At 34.4% G+C, this 19305-nt stretch overlaps 4 protein-coding genes across 10 annotated transcripts in view; 2 read left to right on the top strand and 2 right to left on the bottom strand.

Annotated features, from left to right (window-relative positions):
• Positions 1 to 240: 240 nt before the first annotated feature.
• Positions 241 to 3486, top strand: cnot7/8 (CNOT7/8 protein). The gene is made up of 6 exons (NM_001078202.1): positions 241 to 415; positions 1050 to 1243; positions 1556 to 1717; positions 2131 to 2275; positions 2770 to 2880; positions 3256 to 3486. Exons 1-6 carry the CDS (start codon positions 308 to 310, stop codon positions 3370 to 3372), a joined length of 837 nt encoding a protein of 278 aa, NP_001071670.1. The 5' UTR covers positions 241 to 307; the 3' UTR covers positions 3373 to 3486.
• A 293-nt stretch (positions 3487 to 3779) lies between these two features.
• LOC100175442 lies at positions 3780 to 10050 on the bottom strand. The gene is given in 19 exon segments (XM_026837714.1): positions 3780 to 4262; positions 4318 to 4389; positions 4446 to 4637; positions 4784 to 4855; positions 5238 to 5432; positions 5495 to 5563; positions 5797 to 5979; positions 6194 to 6265; positions 6574 to 6750; positions 6815 to 6886; positions 7073 to 7261; positions 7481 to 7555; positions 7684 to 7868; positions 7922 to 8096; positions 8098 to 8151; positions 8334 to 8405; positions 8762 to 8920; positions 9153 to 9544; positions 9989 to 10050. Coding segments are annotated over 18 exon segments (2361 nt in total). The 5' UTR covers positions 9177 to 9544; positions 9989 to 10050; the 3' UTR covers positions 3780 to 3938.
• A 954-nt stretch (positions 10051 to 11004) lies between these two features.
• On the bottom strand, positions 11005 to 19229 carry LOC100180115 (guanylate-binding protein 1-like). The gene is made up of 19 exons (XM_018814834.2): positions 18870 to 19229; positions 18621 to 18811; positions 18436 to 18567; positions 17946 to 18104; positions 17677 to 17748; positions 17304 to 17532; positions 17057 to 17241; positions 16722 to 16796; positions 16253 to 16441; positions 15982 to 16053; positions 15529 to 15717; positions 15401 to 15472; positions 14921 to 15103; positions 14280 to 14351; positions 13960 to 14154; positions 13669 to 13737; positions 13231 to 13422; positions 11764 to 11835; positions 11005 to 11498 (listed from the first exon to the last, which is right to left on the bottom strand). The coding sequence occupies exons 1-19, from the start codon at positions 18904 to 18906 to the stop codon at positions 11190 to 11192; spliced, it is 2694 nt and encodes an 897-aa protein (XP_018670379.2). The 5' UTR covers positions 18907 to 19229; the 3' UTR covers positions 11005 to 11189.
• LOC101242326 (sulfotransferase 1C2-like) overlaps positions 11858 to 19305 on the top strand; it is a 44426-nt gene continuing 36978 nt past the window's right edge. The window contains exons 1-4 of one of the 7 annotated variants that reach the window (XR_001975050.2): positions 11858 to 12259; positions 12635 to 12721; positions 13209 to 13341; positions 13907 to 13992. The gene's annotated coding sequence lies outside the window, so the exon portion shown is untranslated. Of the gene's footprint in view, positions 12260 to 12634; positions 12722 to 13208; positions 13342 to 13906; positions 13993 to 16003; positions 16062 to 16371; positions 16522 to 19305 lie in introns of those variants that run through there. The other 6 variants (XR_003396584.1, XR_003396581.1, XR_003396583.1 and 3 more) reach the window with 6 other exon arrangements.

The raw sequence follows: 19305 nt of genomic DNA, 5'->3' as shown, positions 1-19305 counted from the left end.
ACAATATGTAACGAAAACTGTCAGTCGATTCAAACACCCACGGTGCAAATCCAGATAGTAACGCGTATTTTGTACATTGGAGTCTTTTATGTCAGTAGTGCAAAATTTAGTTCGTAGTAGATAAAACAAAGTACTTCCTTGTTCTTTTTTACTCTGCGCTTTTATTGTAATTTAATTTGGCAACACTTTTTTCGTAAAAGTTATATTTTTGTCAAAATGACTGCTTGGTGCTTGAGTATATTCTCGGCGAGATTGTATTGGTTTTTACAGCGTAATCGACCAAGCTGTTGTTGCTTGGTTATGTGTTATGCCTGGACAAACTGAAGACCCGATTGTAGAAGTGTGGGCAAACAATGTGGAAAGCGTTTTTAAAGCGATCAGGAAGACTGTGAAGCAATACAACTATGTTGCGATGGTGAGTTTTACGATGTATGTTTATGAATAACAAATCAAAACTTTTCAGCTAAAATTTCTGGACACTAGTGAAAAATCCTCTGATAAATAGCATAATAGGCTGTTGGAAAGTGTTCGAGGTTGGTATAGTTAGCAGTTAGGGGATTAGTGGTTATAGGGGTTAGTAGTTAGGGGTTAGTGGTTAGCAAATAAGGTGGGGGGGGGGATGTTTCACTGACACCGATTTCTGTAGTTCGCCATTGTTTAGAATTTGTTAGCCTAATATTGCTTGAATATTTATCGATATATTAGCTTTCTATGTGTTGAAAGCCACACAGTAATGTGGGGTTGCAGCAGCAACATTCTTGGTCAAAATAGACACTTCTACGATTTATAAAATTGCCAGAAAAATGAAATTTCTGTGTATAGGCTTGAATTTCGTTTTTAAACTGACTACAATAAAAATATGTTTGTTTAATAGAAAAATGGTAAAAAATTATTTTAATATTGTTACAATTTCAACAATAAATTATTAAGTGGTAACATAGTTATTTTATTTTAACAAATTCTTAGGTCAGACTTAAGTTTACTAAATTTGTAAAATATCAGTATGGTTTTAGTTTACAGATATATTTCACTTACCCTAATTTTTTTAGGACACAGAATTCCCCGGGGTGGTGGCACGCCCTATTGGAGAATTTCGAACCAACTCCGATTATCAATATCAGCTTCTGCGCTGTAATGTAGATATGTTAAAAATTATTCAACTTGGTTTAACATTTATGGATGAAAATGGTGAAACACCACCAGATGTATCTACTTGGCAGTTCAACTTTAAGTTTAACTTGACGTAAGTAGAATAGTAGGGTGGGAGAAGACGGGACACCTTTCGCACATAATTTCCAAATCTTAAAATTTTAAATATTTAACAACATGCATGAAAGTTGTGAACTTGTGGGGATACAGTTTTATAAATTTATACATGTTCTTTGTTTTCTACCAAGTGGGGCAAGAAAATAGAAGGCCATCTTTCCCTACCCTACTTCCATAGTTTTTAAAAGTTTATTGTGATATTTGGTTAACTTTAGGTGCCTAACATGGGTATGTTATGTATGCAGTGAAATATATTTTTTCCACTTATCCTGTTTCTTACCTCCCATAGTGAAGATATGTACGCTCAAGACTCAATTGATTTGCTCAACAATTCTGGAATTCAGTTTAAACAACATGAAACGGATGGAATTGAACCTTTGTATTTTGCTGAGTTGTTGATGTCATCTGGTGTTGTATTAATGGAAAATGTTAAATGGGTTTCTTTCCACAGGTATTGAGTTATAAATGTTATTGTTTTATTAACTCGTATTTAGTTTTTTTAATAGTTTTGTATTCAAAAAAAGTTTGCACTGTTCTGTAATAATGTGCATTTGGTCAGTCAGCTTCTTCTCATAGCCTCACCTTTAACCTTTAAAACATTTCTATATATATATATATATATATGTATATAGTCTTTTGTTTTCTGTTAATTATTCCAGTTTTTTAAACTTTTTTAACTGCAAACAGACACTGCTATTTGTCATTATTAAATAATTACTCACAAAATGCCTTGATAAAAATATTAAGTGTTGACATTGATAAATAATAAAGCTACTACATTTAATACCCTAATTACTATCTATTATAAGGTATAGAAATTATTTTGGTATATATATATAATATATATATTTAATTGTTTTTTAGTGGTTACGACTTTGGATACTTGTTAAAAATATTAACAAACAATAATCTGCCAATGGATGAATCTTTATTTTTTGAATTACTACAAATGTTTTTCCCAACAATTTATGATATAAAATACATCATGAAAAGTTGCAAAAATTTAAAGGTAAATTTTATATGTTTAATTTAATATTGTAGAGTGCATGCTAGTTCAGTTTACTTTCAATACACCATGCTAGTGTACATTATTTTCAGTATGATAAGTAATATATATATGTACATTTTGAGAATCAATACTTATTTAGTATCACAAATAATTACATATGATAACCTTTTTTTATGTATATATAAAATACAAAAGTTGTAATTGCAACCCCAACACTTGGGCCCCTCACTTTGTGTAAACATCAGATTAGTTTTCTATTTTAAAGGTTGCTTTTAATTTTTTACCTAGCAGTACAGTGGTTAGGATCTTCCTGTAACCCAGAGGTAATGGCTTCAACGCTCGTCGCTGCTTTTATTATAGATGTAGGTGTCCTTGGTCAAGACACTTAAAAAATACTCCAACCCAGTGGCCACTAATGGGTTGAAGCAGTTGTTGGCCATACATAGGTAGAAGTAAAATTTAATAAAATAATAGATTCTTTGTCATTTATGCAGGGAGGGTTGCAAGAAGTTTCCGAACAATTGGAAGTGGAAAGAGTTGGAACTCAACATCAAGCTGGGAGCGACAGCCTGCTTACTGGGATGACATTTTTTAAGATGAGAGAGGTTAGGGCAGTTAGTCTATTTCATTATCACTGTTTATAATTAGAAAACAAAATAATATTGTTGCGTTATTAAATATCCCTTCTGTTAGTTAGTGTATTTCATTATCATTATTTAAATAGACAAGTAACGGAACGAATTTTGTTTTAAGTTCTATTTATAACTAATAATGTTTTTGCGCTATTATATCTCCTTGTAATCGGATCTTCATTACTGTATTCCAAGAGATAAATAAATTGTAAATTTAACAAATCAAACGGTGCCAGAGTTGTACCTTGTAACTATGTATATACAAATCTTTTTTATCTTATTATATTTTCCAACCCTTATTTCGGAACGTGCCCATTCATTACAGCCGTGCTCTCTTGTATTTTACAGAAGTACTTTGACAATGAAATGAATATTCCGAAATTTTGTGGCCATTTATATGGACTTGGAAGTTCCTACATACAGAATGGGAATCCATACAGTGCTGAAGAATACAACAAGAATTAAATTTGAAAATTTCGATTGTTAGATTAAAATGCATTTACTTTAACTTTTCTTTTATAGTTTTTGGCAAGTGTTTTAAATACAATGCTAATAAACGCAAAAAAATGTTTAAAAAAAGATTTGTGTGTATTAATGAATAAATGATAAATAAAATTTACTTATCTTTGCGTCGCAGGGCAATGACAGTCGTTATGTTTTGTTTCATATACCTTATGCTTGCTTACAAGTTACTACTCATGTAACTTTGTGGAGAGTTGTTTTTTTTTGTATGACTTACAATTTAAACAAGCCATTAGTGACCACTGGGTTGAAGCAATCGCTGTTAAGTGTCTTACCCAAGTACACATATGCCCACAATGGTAGCTACGATAAGCCTTGAACCTATTCTGTCTTTGTAAGAAGCAAACAAACAAACTGAAGCAGATGTTATTTCAAAGTGAGTATAATATCAAACGTTGAAGGATAACTTAATCACATGCAGTGAATTGCAAGCTAGTTTTACACTTGTTTTAAATACAGGCAAATCAATTGTTATTTTTATCTGCAACATCAAAGCTTGCCTACTGGCCCTACTCCAATCCCAAACCTTTAAGATATGCTACTGATGCAAGGTTATTCATTGAAACATTAATGGTAACATTCATAAGACCAGTTAGTGCTCCAAGTTGTGTTCCCAATGCTTTGAACCATCCACCTGTTTCCTCTTCTGGTTGTGAGGTGTTGCCAACGACTTCTTTAAACTCTTTTTCCAAAACCACTTTACAACTTTCAATACAAGATTCCCTAATCTGTTCATATCGAATTGCTTTTTCAACTTCGGCTATAAGCAATTCTTTGAACCGACAGTGTGCTACCACCAATGCTTTTAAACTTATGTATCGTTTTCTTGTAGCCTGTATAAGAAAATCTATTTTACTGATAGGAACCATTAAACCGTCACCACATTACCCCTCCCATCATAGTTAAGTAATCCACTGCCAGTTTTTCATAAAACTGATTGAGTTTCTGCTTAATCTTTATCTGTGCCATAAAAATTGATATTAAACACAAAAATAACCATTTGCAATTAAAATTACTTCAATTCTTCTGTTGTTTGCTTTTGCTTGTTTAAACAATTTTTCAACCTCCACTTTCAATATCACCATTTGCTCAGTAAATTCTTCCAATGGTGGCCCAGAATAAGTTTGAAAAGTACTTAGTGCCATCTTCATTCCTTTCTCATGCATTTTCTCCAGGACTTCTTGGTCCACGTACTTATTTTGCAATGTCTGTAAATTCGATTTGAAAAAAAAACAATAAAGTCAAACAAATAAAGTTAAACAAATACTATTTGAAAAAACCACAAAGTTACGCAATTAAAGATAAACAAGTAACATTTGAAGAAACCAGAAAGTTACCCAATTGAAGAACCTACTGCAAAATTGTTCTTAAAGTATTCCTTGGCGAGGTAAAGTCTTTTCTGAAAGAATCTTTGGGTCGCTTGAGCCTGTTGGTGTAAACAATAAATTAAAAATAAAACTCAATAAACCTATGTTGGCAATATTAAAAATGAATGACTGAAATATAACTTATATTAACCTTGCGGGGCCAAAAACATACAAGTCGTTATTACAGGGACGTTCTGTTTCATATGCCCCATGCCAGCTTATGCCATATATGTTACTGTGTGGGTGATAATTTTTTGGATTTTTGTATGGCTTATAATTTGAACAACCTATTAGTGACCACTGGGTGGGAGCAATTGCCGTTAAGCGTCTTGCCCAAACACACATACGCCCGCAATGGTAGCAGCGGAACTGATCACTCTGGGTTAGAAGCAGGTCCGCTAATCACGGTGCTGGAAAGCATTATCACCTATTTTAAGCTACCTTTCGCATATTATTTTTCCGAAGAAGCGCTTGTAACTCATACTGGCTGAATGACTTGACGTGTTCTCTGCATTTCTGAACGAACCAAGTCTCTTTTCCAGCGCACGAATTCTCCACAATACCTCTGGCTGCTTTCTCAGCAATTTTATGACCTGATTGTATTTCTTCTTCGAGTACATACGTATCACGGCTTGCCTTGGGGTGTTGTGTTTATTTATTAAAAAGTATATTGTATATACAGATATATGATGTCCCACCTGTGAAGCTTTTCTGTATTCTTCTTTAGCTTTATTGATGATCGGCAATACTTCTTTTTCTATGATTTTCTGTGGCATGAATGAATGTAAATTGCTTTATCCTCGCCTGGCTGGAATGACTGGCGCTATAACACGGGTGTTCTGTTTCATACACCTCATGCCAGCTTACGAGTTACCAAGTATGTAACTTTGTGGATGATCATTTTTCTATAAGTCTGGCTGATAATTTGGACAACCCATCAGCTACCACAGGGTTGGATAAATATATAATAGCTGAATTTGATTGTAAGTAAATTTATAACCTCGTTCTGCGTACGAAGCCGAATAAAATGGTTATTCGCTTCGTGTTCGAGTTTACGTCTTTTTTCAGATTTCTTTTTTGTATTCCTGCATTCTTCATTCTCGTCAAGTTCCTTCATCATCGCAGTGAAAGCTGTGTCATGAACTTTATTTAAATTGTCAATGTAGATCTTACCGTCCACCGCCTGTTTAGACATATTGTATATTTGTTGAGTTTCAAAAACTAGAATCCTTACTCCTGTCTATGGAACATTTATTCAGAAATAAAGTAAAATACCTCCCAAAAAAAGCACCCACAAATTAACATACTTGGTAAGTCGTACTCTAACACAAAGTAACATTCATTCTTACATTCATAATTGTTAAACTGAGTTACATAAACTTGAATCTCATCCTTACCTTGTCCATGGCTTGAATGTAGTTTTCCCTCAACCTTGTAATGATTGGTGCTAATACATTCTCATCTTCTTCCTTTTGTAAATAAATAGATAACTTATTTATCCGCGCATTGTGGCGGTCAAAGACAGTCGCATAACATTTTGTTTAATTTAATGTATGGCTGACAATTTGGACAACCTATTAGTGACCACTGGGTTGGAGCAATTGCCGCTACAGACATCTACACCCACAATGGCAGCAGTGTCCAACCTTGAACCCATATCTTAGCAGTGTTAAAAACAGTTTTTTTACTGGTCTACATTTGGTTTAAAGTATAAATTACATTGTATTTATGTTAAATTTATAGTTGTTTAATTATAATATTTCAATCCTTTTGTCACCTCCAATTTTTTTCTTTGTTGTTCATACTCTTCAAATATTAAATCAAGTTCACGATCTAGTGGGGATATATGTTGTTTCACTAAATGGCTTTCGTATTCTCCTGTTAGTTCATGAAACTTGCTCACAGCTTTTCTTCTTATTGTGCCCAAGGTCTCTTCACTTTTGTATCTATCACACTTATAATGATAAAACTAAGGGGTAATCAAAATGTAAAGAAAGTGATTTCAAAATTACACTAACCTTTTCGAGTTGGTTTTTGTAGAATGAAGAAACAATTTCTATTTTCTCACGAATAAGTTGCATTCTTCCTTCCTATATAAACAAATAGTTTAACATTTGTAATTCTTAGTCAGTGCTGCCAACCAACTTTTCTGTCTGTTACATTTTCTTAGCACCAGATTCCTACTGTATTTCTTTACACAAAAATCGTTTAACTCTATGAGCACCAGATCAGGGCCAGATTCGCAGAATTCATTAAAAGTTATAAGTTTTACCAACCTTTGTTTTTTCATTCTTAGAAATTGCTTTCCAATACGCAATGCGCATATTCCTCTCCATTTTATCCTTGTTGGCTTTACTTTCTTCTTTATCTAATATGTCACGCTTCCTGTAAGCATTTGAAGCCTTTACCAATTGGTCCTCATGCATTTCCTCCAGTTTGTCGCTGAAAATGTAGACACTGCCTACCTGGTTATGAAAGAAAAAGTTTAAAATTACATAATTCCTGAAAAAAGTTTGACTCTGTAGCTTAATAATAAAACTCTTTGATTTCGCTAACGAAGATTTAAAAATATTTTAATTGAAAAGACAGGGTATAGAGACAAAACAACAATTGTTAAAACACGCTTACAGTTAAAAACATATTTACATCTAGTAAAAAAGACCTAGCAGTTTTTCCAACAATACCTGCTGATCCATAAAGTCCTCGTGTTCGCTTTCTAATTGCCGGATAAACTGAATGAACTGAGCTTTTAAGTTAGCCTGAAAAATGGAGGTTCAGTACAGTTTTTGCTGTGTAACACCCTTATATAATACATATGTTGTGTAATACGCCTACATAATACTAAGTAACACACTTCAATAGTTTAACAGAGTTATGACTAAAATACCTGAAGCATGGAAACCACTTTTGGAACTTCACCACCGCTGAGTATTTTTGCATATTCAATTGCCAGATCGATGAGACCTTCGCCAGTAATTGTGATACCATCTAACTTTTTAACAATCAAACTTTCTTGATTAAACAAGTACTTTGCCAAATTATAAACTTCATCCAAAAACTCTTCGTCTATATCTGTGGAATTTTTATCATTTATCGTCAAATAGCTTATAGTAAAAATGCATTACCTGAAAGCTCGATGTTATTATTAATTGCTGTTTTACGCCTCGCAACGTTCTTTCCTGGGTGTGGCATTAGTGTGCATCCAATATCAGAGAAGCTGTTGCTCATGTTTTGACGAACTGATACATTTTCTTGCAAATGTTCTTCCATAACTGTAGCTAAGTATTCATCCCCTCCTTGCTTGTCCGAATTGATAGTCAGCCATTTCCCAGTTTCGCAGCAAAAACATAAGTCCCTGCAATGAAAATCAATGTAACTTCTATATCCTCACATAGTGGGCAACGGCAGTGGTTAAAACACTGATGTTCTGTTTCATACACCTCATGCCAGCTTACAAGTCACCACCTATGTTCCTTTGCAATGTTAGAATGAGTCCTAATATCTATAGTTGCATTTATTTACACCATTGGTTCCTACCTGAAACGGGCATGTTGAGGCATTGGCATGTTGTTTCTGTTCCACAGCATACCTCGCATAGTTTGTAAATATCTATAGGGAGTATATGATTCAGGTTAAAGTAGTATATTGTCTCAACATCATCTCAATAGTAAAGTGGGGTAAAACGGGACGACTAACCACATACCTAATATTTCCCATATCCAAGTATATCACGGCCTTTGAGTGATATGGCAAATTGGTACTATCATTCTTTTATTAATTGAAAACAATTTAATATATTAAAACACATAAGGACTAATTTAACGATTCACACAACAGGTGTAATTTTACAAATTCGAGTCCCGTTACCTATATTCCCGTCTTCCCTATATGTACTTGCGTTTGAAATGAGCCATACTTTATAACTGCTAAGCGTCTTAACCAGCACCTTATCACTTAAATCATACCTCCAAATACTGAAGATGGTCCTCCTGAATATGACCTGAAAGGTTGTAGATTTGCATCGAACTGAGTAGAGTGCTCATGGCAAATATGGCTGAACATCCTTTTCCGGTTGTTTTGTGATCAAACATACCTTGAGTGTCCATGAAAAATACAGCAACTCGCTAAGAGTTGCATGAATGAATGAATGTAGGGAATGTCACTTACTTTATCCTCGCGTGGCCGGAAAACGACAGTCGTTATATCACGGATGTTCTGTTTCATACACCTCGCGCCAGCTTACGAGTTACCAAGTATGTTACTATGTGAGTTATTATTTTTTGTAGATTATTTTATACAACGTACGGTCAGTTGCTATGATTTTTAACAGCGAAAATAAACAAATATGGGTAGCACCTTTCCACTCTTGTCTTTAACCATTATCGGCTTGTTTGTGATCTCGATCCCAACTGTCGTCCGTTCGACTCCGCCTCTCCAGTTAAAAATATTTCGGATTTGTGCTTTTTTGTCTTTGTAGACGTCGCTGGACTATAACGTAATGATGCAAAACGGTTACGTTCTGGGAACTAGGTCTACATACACCCTTTAGCGCCTTACCTGGCCTTCCATTAAGTAGTGTAATAGTAAGTTTAGCATGAATGACTTTCCTTTACGAAACGGCCCCGCAATGCTAATGATAGCAAGCGGAGTGTTTCGTACTTGATCGAATATTCCTTCAAACACGTCAAACTTTAATTTGAATTCCTCGCCTTTATTTTGCATTTCCAAAATGGATACCGCGTGAATATCTGCAGTATGTGTATATCATATAATAGGGTTGGGGTAAGATGAGACACCTCTAACACATAGTAGGGTGGGGGGAGATGGGACATCTTTAGTATATAGTAGGATTGGGAAAGATGGGACTCCTATCCATTCTATTTTCTCGTCTCATTTGGTACTAAACACGGAACACTTAAAAGAATTATAAAACCGTATTCCACGACTCCAATAGACCGTTGTTAATTGTTTAAAACAAAATCAGGATATCTGGATACTATGTGCAATAAAGGTGTCCCATATTTCCTCACCCTACTATATATCATGTTGTCATTTAAAGGTTGTTTGGGTACGCATATCACAACATAACAGGTTACGCCAAGCTCACATAACAAAAGTTAAAAATAGAATGAACTTATTGTGTAATAGATGTCACTGTTACACCCAAATGTAATGAATATTGAAAGGTTTACCTTTGACGTCATCCACGGTATATGGCAACTTGCCTGACATGGTGTGACGTATAAACTACTTAAATCTATATTAAAGATCTATCATAGAAAATTCACTGTTATTGGTTTAAAAACTAACTTTTAGCTGAAACAAAATACAAAAAAATCACCCTCAAAGTTACATACGTGGTAACTCGTAAGCTGGCACGAGGGGTATAAAACAGAACGCTCGTGTTATAACGACTGTTGTTTTCTGGCCACACGAGGATATAACAAGTTATATACATTCATAGCTGATTGACTTGCATTTATTGCATGCACAGCAAATAAGATCTGCAAAGTTATCGGTCTTATCTTTCACAAACATACCGTACCAACGTTCAAATGTATGGAACAAACAAATATCAAGTAAAATCAAGAACTTTGTGCTGTGCGTAAACATTGTCAATATCAAATGTTTAAACAGAATATATGTAAATGTAAATACGTTAGTTCATTCATGCATCACCCACAAAGTAACATATACGTGGTAATTTGTAAGATGGCACGGAGTGTATGAACACCCCTGTTATAACGACTGTCGGTTTTTGGCTACGCGGGATAAAGTAAGTTACATTCATACAGTCATTCTGTCGATACATGATAATATAGACCCCAATTTCAAATAAAACCTCTAATTTCATAGTATTCAAGTAAGGTAAAGGCATTTATTGATATTTGAGTGTTAAACCTGATAATATTGATAACTTAAAGATATTGTTTTATGCTCGAAACTATAACCTAATACTTCTCTTTTGATGAAGTAGTAGGGTGGGGGAAGATGGGACACATTTCGCACATAATATTCAAATATCCTGATCGTGTTTTAAACATTTTACAACGGTTTTGGATGTTCTTTGTTTACTACTAAACGAGACGAAAAAAGTATGAAAAGGTGTCCCATCTCCCCCCACTCCACTATAGTTGTTATAACAATTCCCTTATTTGCGCAGAGCTTTGAATAATGTTTAAGGAGTATGTGCACCAAACTGTTCACATTTTGTGGTAAAACGAATATATTTTTGTTATGTACAATCTATTACTATCAAATAACGACACACTACGAATTAATAAATATAATAATATAGGGTATACCTACAGTAACACATTTACGCGCATTGCAAATTCAACAGATAAGAGCAATTACGCTTATAAATATCTGTACTTGTCGTGTGCAGTTTGTTTACATGCTTCGAAGGTATTTAATCGACACCAGATCGCCAGCCTTTACGTTGAACTTAACAGGTGTCTTGCGCATAACAAAAGCACCGACGACCCCACTCACACCATCAGACACAGCATTCCACAGAACGTTTGTCGTCTTTTTAATATCTAGCAGATGCTCGCTTAGATTTTTTTCACATGTTTCGATTGCCCTTTGACGGATGTTTGCAAAAGGCAGTGCGTCTTCCATTTCATTTTTCACTAAACGTATGAACTCATCATGCGCCCATTCAAGTGTACTGTTGGTTGCAAACCGTTTGCGAGATACCTGAAGATGAACATTGGTGTGAGGCCATAGCCTATGAGTTGAACAGGCGCCAGTAGGGTAGAGGAAGTCGGGACACCTTTAGCAAATAATATCCAAGTATCCTGATCGTGTTTTAAACAACAATAAGCAATGGTCTATGGGAGTCGTGATGATACAGTTTTATTCTTTAATTGTTTTGGTTTACTACCAAATGGGTCGGAAAAATAGAACGAAAAGGTGTCCTATCTTCCCCCACCCTACAATATATATGAGCAAACAAATTTACGCGACACATTATATGGAAATAATCAGTCGACAACTCGTTGTAGAAGACATCTAGTTTCTTGTTCATATTGGCCTGCAAGTAACAAACTTATTTTGTCCTTTTGCTTACGGTAAAAAAGGATATGTCAAAAACGAAAAGATGCTACGTTACGGTGGAACTACATTCGTTGTATGACATATGGGATTACCAACCGTACAAAATGGCATTCTGTGCAAAAGCGTAAAATGTGTGTAAAACCTTCATGAAATCGGGACTCTCCCTACTGACCAACTTAAGTTTTCATTTTTATTGTTAGTTCCAAAACTACGCAGTACTGGAGCAGTGTTTCGGTTTCGTTTGGTTTTGTTTAAAAATCGTCTACAACATAGTTTGGGCGCTATGCTGTCAGGGTTATATGGTGCTCGCTTCCAATCTTCCACACAAACAAATCCAGTAGACCAGTTGATAAACGCCGGCAATTCTTCCACGAAGAAGGCAATTTACATTGCGAAATAAGGTTAGTACTTACTGTTACTACTCAGCACTGTACAGATGGAATATTTAACTTCGGAAAATATAATGTAATTGTTTGATAATTTGAACAACCCATTAATAGTCACCACTGGGCTGCAGCAATTGCTGTGAAGTGTCTTGCCCAAAGACACATATTCCCCCAATTTTAGCCGCAACGAGCCTTGAATCCATTACCTCTAGGTTATAGGTTATACTTTATACTTGTATAGGCTAACTATACTTTCTGGTTCTTTACATTGGTTAACGCTGTCATTTGAGTTATAAGAGTAGTTGGTTTAAAGGAAAACTGAAATGCACCAATATTTATCTTTTTCTTGTACGTTATAATTCATATTGTGTTCCGTATATGATTTATTAGGTAGAGCAAGCCCAAGAAACGCTGACAGATGGTTTCTATGCATGACAATGGCAAGAAGGAATTGAACATGGGATATTTATTGAGCAAGTAAGTGGTCATTTAATTACTTTTTGTTAAATAATTGTTGTTGTTACTTAGGTATCTTTTTCCGCACTATCTCAGTTCTTATTCTAACATATCTAGTCTAATATCTCTTGACTAAAATCAAATTATAAACTATATTTATTAATTTTCAAACTATGCCTAGAATTAAAACCGCGCATAATTAACGATTAATGAGCCTGTGCTAGAGTCTTAATGAAATAGAGACTCTTCCTACGAAAACTTCAATTTCACGCGTTTAGTTTTAGACCTACGTATTAAGTAGTATCGCAGTGTTTTCATTTGGTTTTGTTCAAAAATTGGGTTAGATGAGAGAATTTGTTTTAAGGTTAGGTGAGAGAATTTGTTTTATTCTTTGTTTTTTTATCGCTTTTAGGGTAAAACAGTTAACTAAATTAAAAACATGCTATTGGTAATAAAAGGGTTAACTAAATTAAAATCATGCTAATTATAATACGTGCTCATTCATTAGAGCTGCTCTCTTGTATTCTTACCTCTAATTGAGAGTTGTTTTCCTTCGCCTTTTCAAACATTTGTTGAATCTCGAGCTCCAAAGCTTTCTCGTGTTCTTGAAATTCCTTGTTTGGTGGAGTTTTAAAACCACGGTATGTTTGCATTGCAGTTTCTTTCTCCTTATTATGTTTTAGCTGAAGCTCATTTTCTTCCATATATTTGCCATTTAATACCTATAGTATGCTCAAATTCAAATGTATATTAAAAAAGTAGGTACAGTTGCAAAAGTAGCGGCGTAAGAAATTATTTATTATATATATATATATATATATATATATATATATATATATATAATTTTTGTTGTCCATATGGCAATATCTGGCCAGTAAAAGATAACAGTTAATTATTATATTTCGTACACCTAATAGTGTATAAATCCCATTTAAAGTTTTAAGTACAAGTATAGGGTTTATTTTTACCATAATAGCTTGAAAGTATTGCTTCTCCATAGCTTTTCTGTTCTGGAAAAACTGGTTTTCGGCTCGCATCTGTAAGAAATATTAAATAAATGAATGTAACTTACATTATTCTCGTGTGGCTGGAAAATTACAGTCGTTATAACACGGGTGTTCATACACCTAGTACCAGCTTACGAGTTACATGTATGTTACTTTGTGGGTGATTACTGATTATTTTTTCGGGGATTTTTCATTAAAGTTCAGCAAGACATGCGAGCGAACATACTTTGCAAAGTTTCAAACTAATTTCACCTTGTGGAAATCATTAGTGATGTCGAGTGACTTCTTCTCGCAATCCATCAGTGTTTTAATTTTTATTTTACACGACTGTGCAAACTCCACTCCCCTAGTTTGTTCAACATTAACCAAAACTTCCATGGCAGCACTGACAGCTTGATTATGAGCTAAAGATATTTCATCTTCTTCCATGTATTTGTCGCGACTTAACTGCAAGTATTATTAGAAAGCGTTTACATAAAAAATAAAAATTATATTTTTTCGCATTTTTAAAATGCATTTCACTTGACTGCCACACCCATATGTATTTAATTATATAAAGTATCCAAACTCACCGTTCGTATGCACTCCACGTATCTACATTTTGCTTGTTGAACCACAGCTGAGATATCACTGTCCAGTATTTCCTTTAATTGAAGTAGTTTAAAATATACGCCCCCTCATACATGTATGTATATGTAAAGGTGTGTGTAACCAAACTAACTAAGCACATAGGTTTTTCACTGTTGTGGCAAAAAGTTGTTTAAAAAAGTTTTTTTACTTAAACCACATAGGTAACAAAGATAGGTGTTACGTTTTGTTTATTTTTTCGTTGTTTTATGTTTGTATTAATTGTTTGCTGTGTGATGTCCTTACTCCTGTCATTTTCTTTATAGTTTGTATATTCCTTAGGTTTGTAGATTTTATGTAGTTTAATTCCTGTGATTTTACAAGTTGACATGTCTCGCACGTATTTTACTTTTTGGTTGATTAAATTATTAATTTAGTCAAGCTTACAGCAGTCTGTCTATAGCAGTAATCTGTTGTAGTGGCGTACAGGACCTCTTACTTTACGTAGCAGATGGGTATAATGAATGATATCATGTATTCACATTATCTATTCTATGTTGGTGAGGACCTGCAGCGTGGCTTGCCATGGGTGATAGGATTTAGGCCGGGGTTGGCCCATCGCCCCATCACATGATGCGGTACTTACGTCATACTTTTTCTTGTAGTTATAAAACTGTTCGAGTAACTCTTGTTTTAAAACTTTTTCTTTTGCAACTTTGTATTCCGTTTCCCTCCCAATCTCAGTATCATTGTATTCTTGCAAAACCTGAGATAAAGCTTCATCGTGTGATTGATTTAGCTTCGAACTTGTTTTGTTGTGCGATAATGCCTGCAATGGAACAATAGATTGCTTTAAGGATGTTTGAATTTGAATAAATGTAGCTTACCTTATCCTCGCGTGGCTGGAAAACGGCAATCGGTATATAACACAGGTGTTCTGTTTCATACACCTCGTGCCAGCCTACAAGTTACCATGTATGTTACTTGTGATATTTTTGAGGGGATTTTTTCATTTTTGTTTGTGTATGGCTCATTTTTTGGACACTCCATTAGTGACCACTGGGTTGGAGCAATTTTCGTATAGGCTAATAATAATATCTTGCTCCATATGGTAATCTTCAATCACCTGGTTCATTTTCCGTGTATATTTCCGCTTTAAAGCGGAGAACATAAGTTCCAGATCTTTTTCAGTGATTTCCTGCATACAGAGAAATTAATGTAAATATTGCAAAATAACTTGTATAAGTTAGAAACCTTTAGTTTTCCATTTTCAGCTTCAAATTCTTTGTGCTTCCCTTCAACTGCTAAGTGGAACACCCTTTCATATACTTTAACCAAATCCCGGTCGTACTGGCGTGTGAGCTTTTTAAAAGCTTTTAGCGATTCACTTTTAGCATGTGCTGCTCCTTTATCTAACTTTTCCATGTATTTGCCGCAGGCGTACTGTAATATTGTAAATTTACTGGTATCTTAAACTGCATAAACCTAATAGTATTGGAAGCCATATTATTCATATAGTGGGATGGGGGAAAATAGGACACCTTTTTCTTTTTCATCAATTTCAGAAACAAAAACATTCGTATCCTCACGAATCCCGTAGACTGTGTTAACTGTTTAGAAAACGATATTTTGCGCTAAAGGTGTCTAATCTTACCCCACAGTACTATATTAGAACCCAGAATATTTATCATTCACAGCATAACCTACCGAATCCAAATGCTTTTTGTAGACGTTTCCTGCTTCTGTTGCGGCCTCGAAAATTAGAATTTTAACCTTTTCCTATAGAGTATTTAATAAGCTCAATGTTATAACTTTAATTTGAAAAGAACAAATGAATAATGCTGTTCGAAACAAAAACTGAATCAAAAAGAAACAAAAGATGACAACTTGTTTAGGCTTTAAACTGCAGCTCGAAACGTTGTTTATTATTATTAAAAAATGTAATAAATTAACTTAATTAAGCGACTGCCATTTTTACCTTTCTTGTATTATTTTCTGCCTGAATCTCCAGAAAAACTCTTCTTATTCCAGTTTCCAACTTTTCTTTGTAAATTGAACTTGTCTCATCATCCACTTTATCATGCTCTTCAAATTTAGCCACCGCGTTTGCAAGATGGACTTCATTCATTCGTTTCAATGCTTCAGGATCGTGGTAAACTTCCCCTACCTGTGTATTATGTGGAATGTTTGTAATCAATTGTAACTTGCTTTATCCTTGCGTGTCCGGAAAACGACTGTTTTATTATATCACAGGTGTTCTGTTTCATACATCGAGTGCCAGCTTACGAGTTACCATGCATGTAACTTTGTTGGTGATTAACACAATGTTAACAGCGGCGAGTGTTGAACCCATTACCTCTGGGTTACAAGCAGGCATGCAAACCACTTTGCCGTGGGGTCGGACTTTGTATTACATAAAACATTATGGTTAAATGCTGAAAACTTACCTTATTAAGCATGTCTTTACGATATTCATCAATAAACACTTCAATATTTCTCACAAATTCTACCCGATCGTTTGCCTGAAATTAGATTAAGCATGTCATATTAGAGTTACCATGTATGTGACTTTGTGGGTGATTGTTTTTTATATATGGCGGATAATTTGGACAACTCATTAGTGGCTACTGGATTGGAGTAATTACCGTAAAGTGTCTTGCCCATGGATACATACTCGCAAAAAGATAACAGTGACAAGCCTTGATCCCTTACCTTTGGTTACAGGCAGGTGCGCTACTTTGCCACGACACCCCTAAATTTAAGTTTAAGACTGTTTACTTACTTTAAGTAAATTTATCACTTTGGGCATTTCACCACTGCTAAGTATTTTTGTATATTCGATTGCCAGATCGATGAGACCTTCGCCAGTGATTGTGATACCATTAAGTTTCTTTACAAGCACATTTTCCCTCTTGAACAATTGTTTTGCTAAGCCGTCGGCAGTTTCTAAAAATTCTTTGTCTATATCTGTGTAAACAATACCAGTTTCACTGTACAATTCACTCATAAGTGCATAGTACAACTATTACCACAAATTGAAATCGCACTGTCATCTTTCGCTTTTCGCAAAGCGACCGTTTTTCCTGGATGTGGCATCAGACTACAACTAACTTGGGAAAATGAAGTTTTCAAATTTTGTCGCACCATTCTGTTCTCTTCCAATTGAACTTCTGTTACTGTTTTCAAATACTTTTTACCCCCTTTAATTCCATTGTCAAAATCCGTCATTTCCCAGTTTCGAATCAGAAAAATAAGACCCTAAACAATATATTTTGTTCTTTTTATAAGTAATTAAATATTTTACAAAGTTTTGCAAAATATATTGAAATTTAAAAAATGTAGAGTCCGGAGCGTTTTAACTAAATAATGGAATGAAATACGGTTATGTTTCTTTACCCTAACCTGAAAGGGAGGAGACGATGCATTGGCATGCTGTTTCTTTTCAGCTGCGTATCTAGCGTAACTTGTAAAAACCTGAAAAAGATGAGCATAAATTAATTTGTAAAATTTTTCCAAAGGGATTGGCAGAAGTTTAAGTTAATGACGCAAGTGTTGCAGAGTTACTATTATTTCGTAGCTGCAATTTCACTTAAAAAATTGAATATGCTACTTTGGTATTAGTTTTGGTGTGTTGATATGTGTTTCTTACATAAGCCATGTTTTGTTGTTACCTCCAACTGTTGAAGATCATTCTCTTGAATCTGAGCAGTAAGGTTGTATATTTGTACAGAACTTAGTAAAGTGCTCAAAGCAAATATAGTTGAGCAATCTTTGGCTCCTGTTTTGGTGTCGAACATTCCTTGTGTGTCCATCAAAAACACGGCCACTTTCTGTAAAGCAAACACAAACAGTATTCTTATATACAAACTAAATAAATATAGTGGAGTAGGGGAAGACGGGACACCTTTAACATATAATATCCAAATATCCTGATTGTGTTTTAAACAATTAACAACGGTCTTTATGGGAGTTGTAAGGATATAGTTTTATAATTCTTTGCTTTTTTTTGTTTACTACCAAATTGGACAAGACATTGGAGTTCAAGGGTGTCCCATCTTCTCTCAACCTACTGTATTACAAAAAAATGTACAGTTTGGAGTGTTTTTAACTAAATGATAAAATGGGATATCGTATAGTTAAATTATTCTCTGTTTTTTCTACCTTCTTATCGCTTGTTTCCAACATAAAAGGTTTGTTTGTGATGTGAATCCCAACAGTGTTTCTTTCTGATCCTCCGCGCGAATGAAAAACGTTTGGTATTTTTTTGTCTCCATTTTTATGCCATTTTTGCGACTAAAATCACATTAGGTTAGCATCATATTCCAACTCAACTTTAACAATTGAACCTGATTTTCCATTAAATACTGCAATAACACGTTCAACAAGAACGACTTTCCTCTACGAAATGGCCCAGCAACGGATATAATCGCTACTGGAAGGTCTTGTACGTTTTCGAATATTTCTTCAAAAACATCACATTTCAATCGAAACCCTTCGCCCTCTGTGTCCATATCCAATATAGAAACGGCTTCCATGTCTGAATTATTTGGTGTTCATACAATTTGAAGTTGTTTTATACATATTGCATACTTTACCTTTTTGATCATCGCAGCGAGGTATGATACCCGACATGGTTATCTTTCCAACCAAGACTATACTTAAATCTAGTTGAAATTAACGTCTTACTAAATAAGTGACTGCTTTGTAATGCATAGGTAATTGTTACTCCTTTCTGTATATTTGTCAAGCACATTATTGTATTATTTCCTTGTTTGATGTATACATATATCAATATATATATATGTGCTTATCTTAGTGGCTGTTATTTAAGATTGAGGTTTTTATCTACACTGTCTTTGACATTATCTCAATGCATTAAATCATCCAGACATTAGTCAATAAATACCAACTGCCATTTCATCTGACTCGTAACTTATAAGTCAATTATTAATGTGTAAGAAAAAATGCACATAAACTAGCAACTAAATAACCTTGTCAAGTGTGTATTTGGTATTAGCAATTAATTTATAT

The sequence above is a fragment of the Ciona intestinalis genome, chromosome 14 (assembly GCF_000224145.3).
Source record: "Ciona intestinalis chromosome 14, KH, whole genome shotgun sequence".
NCBI classification, from domain to species: Eukaryota; Metazoa; Chordata; class Ascidiacea; order Phlebobranchia; family Cionidae; genus Ciona; species Ciona intestinalis.
The sequence above is the reverse complement of the archived record's forward strand: the minus strand, read 5'-3'. Positions and strand labels throughout refer to the sequence as shown.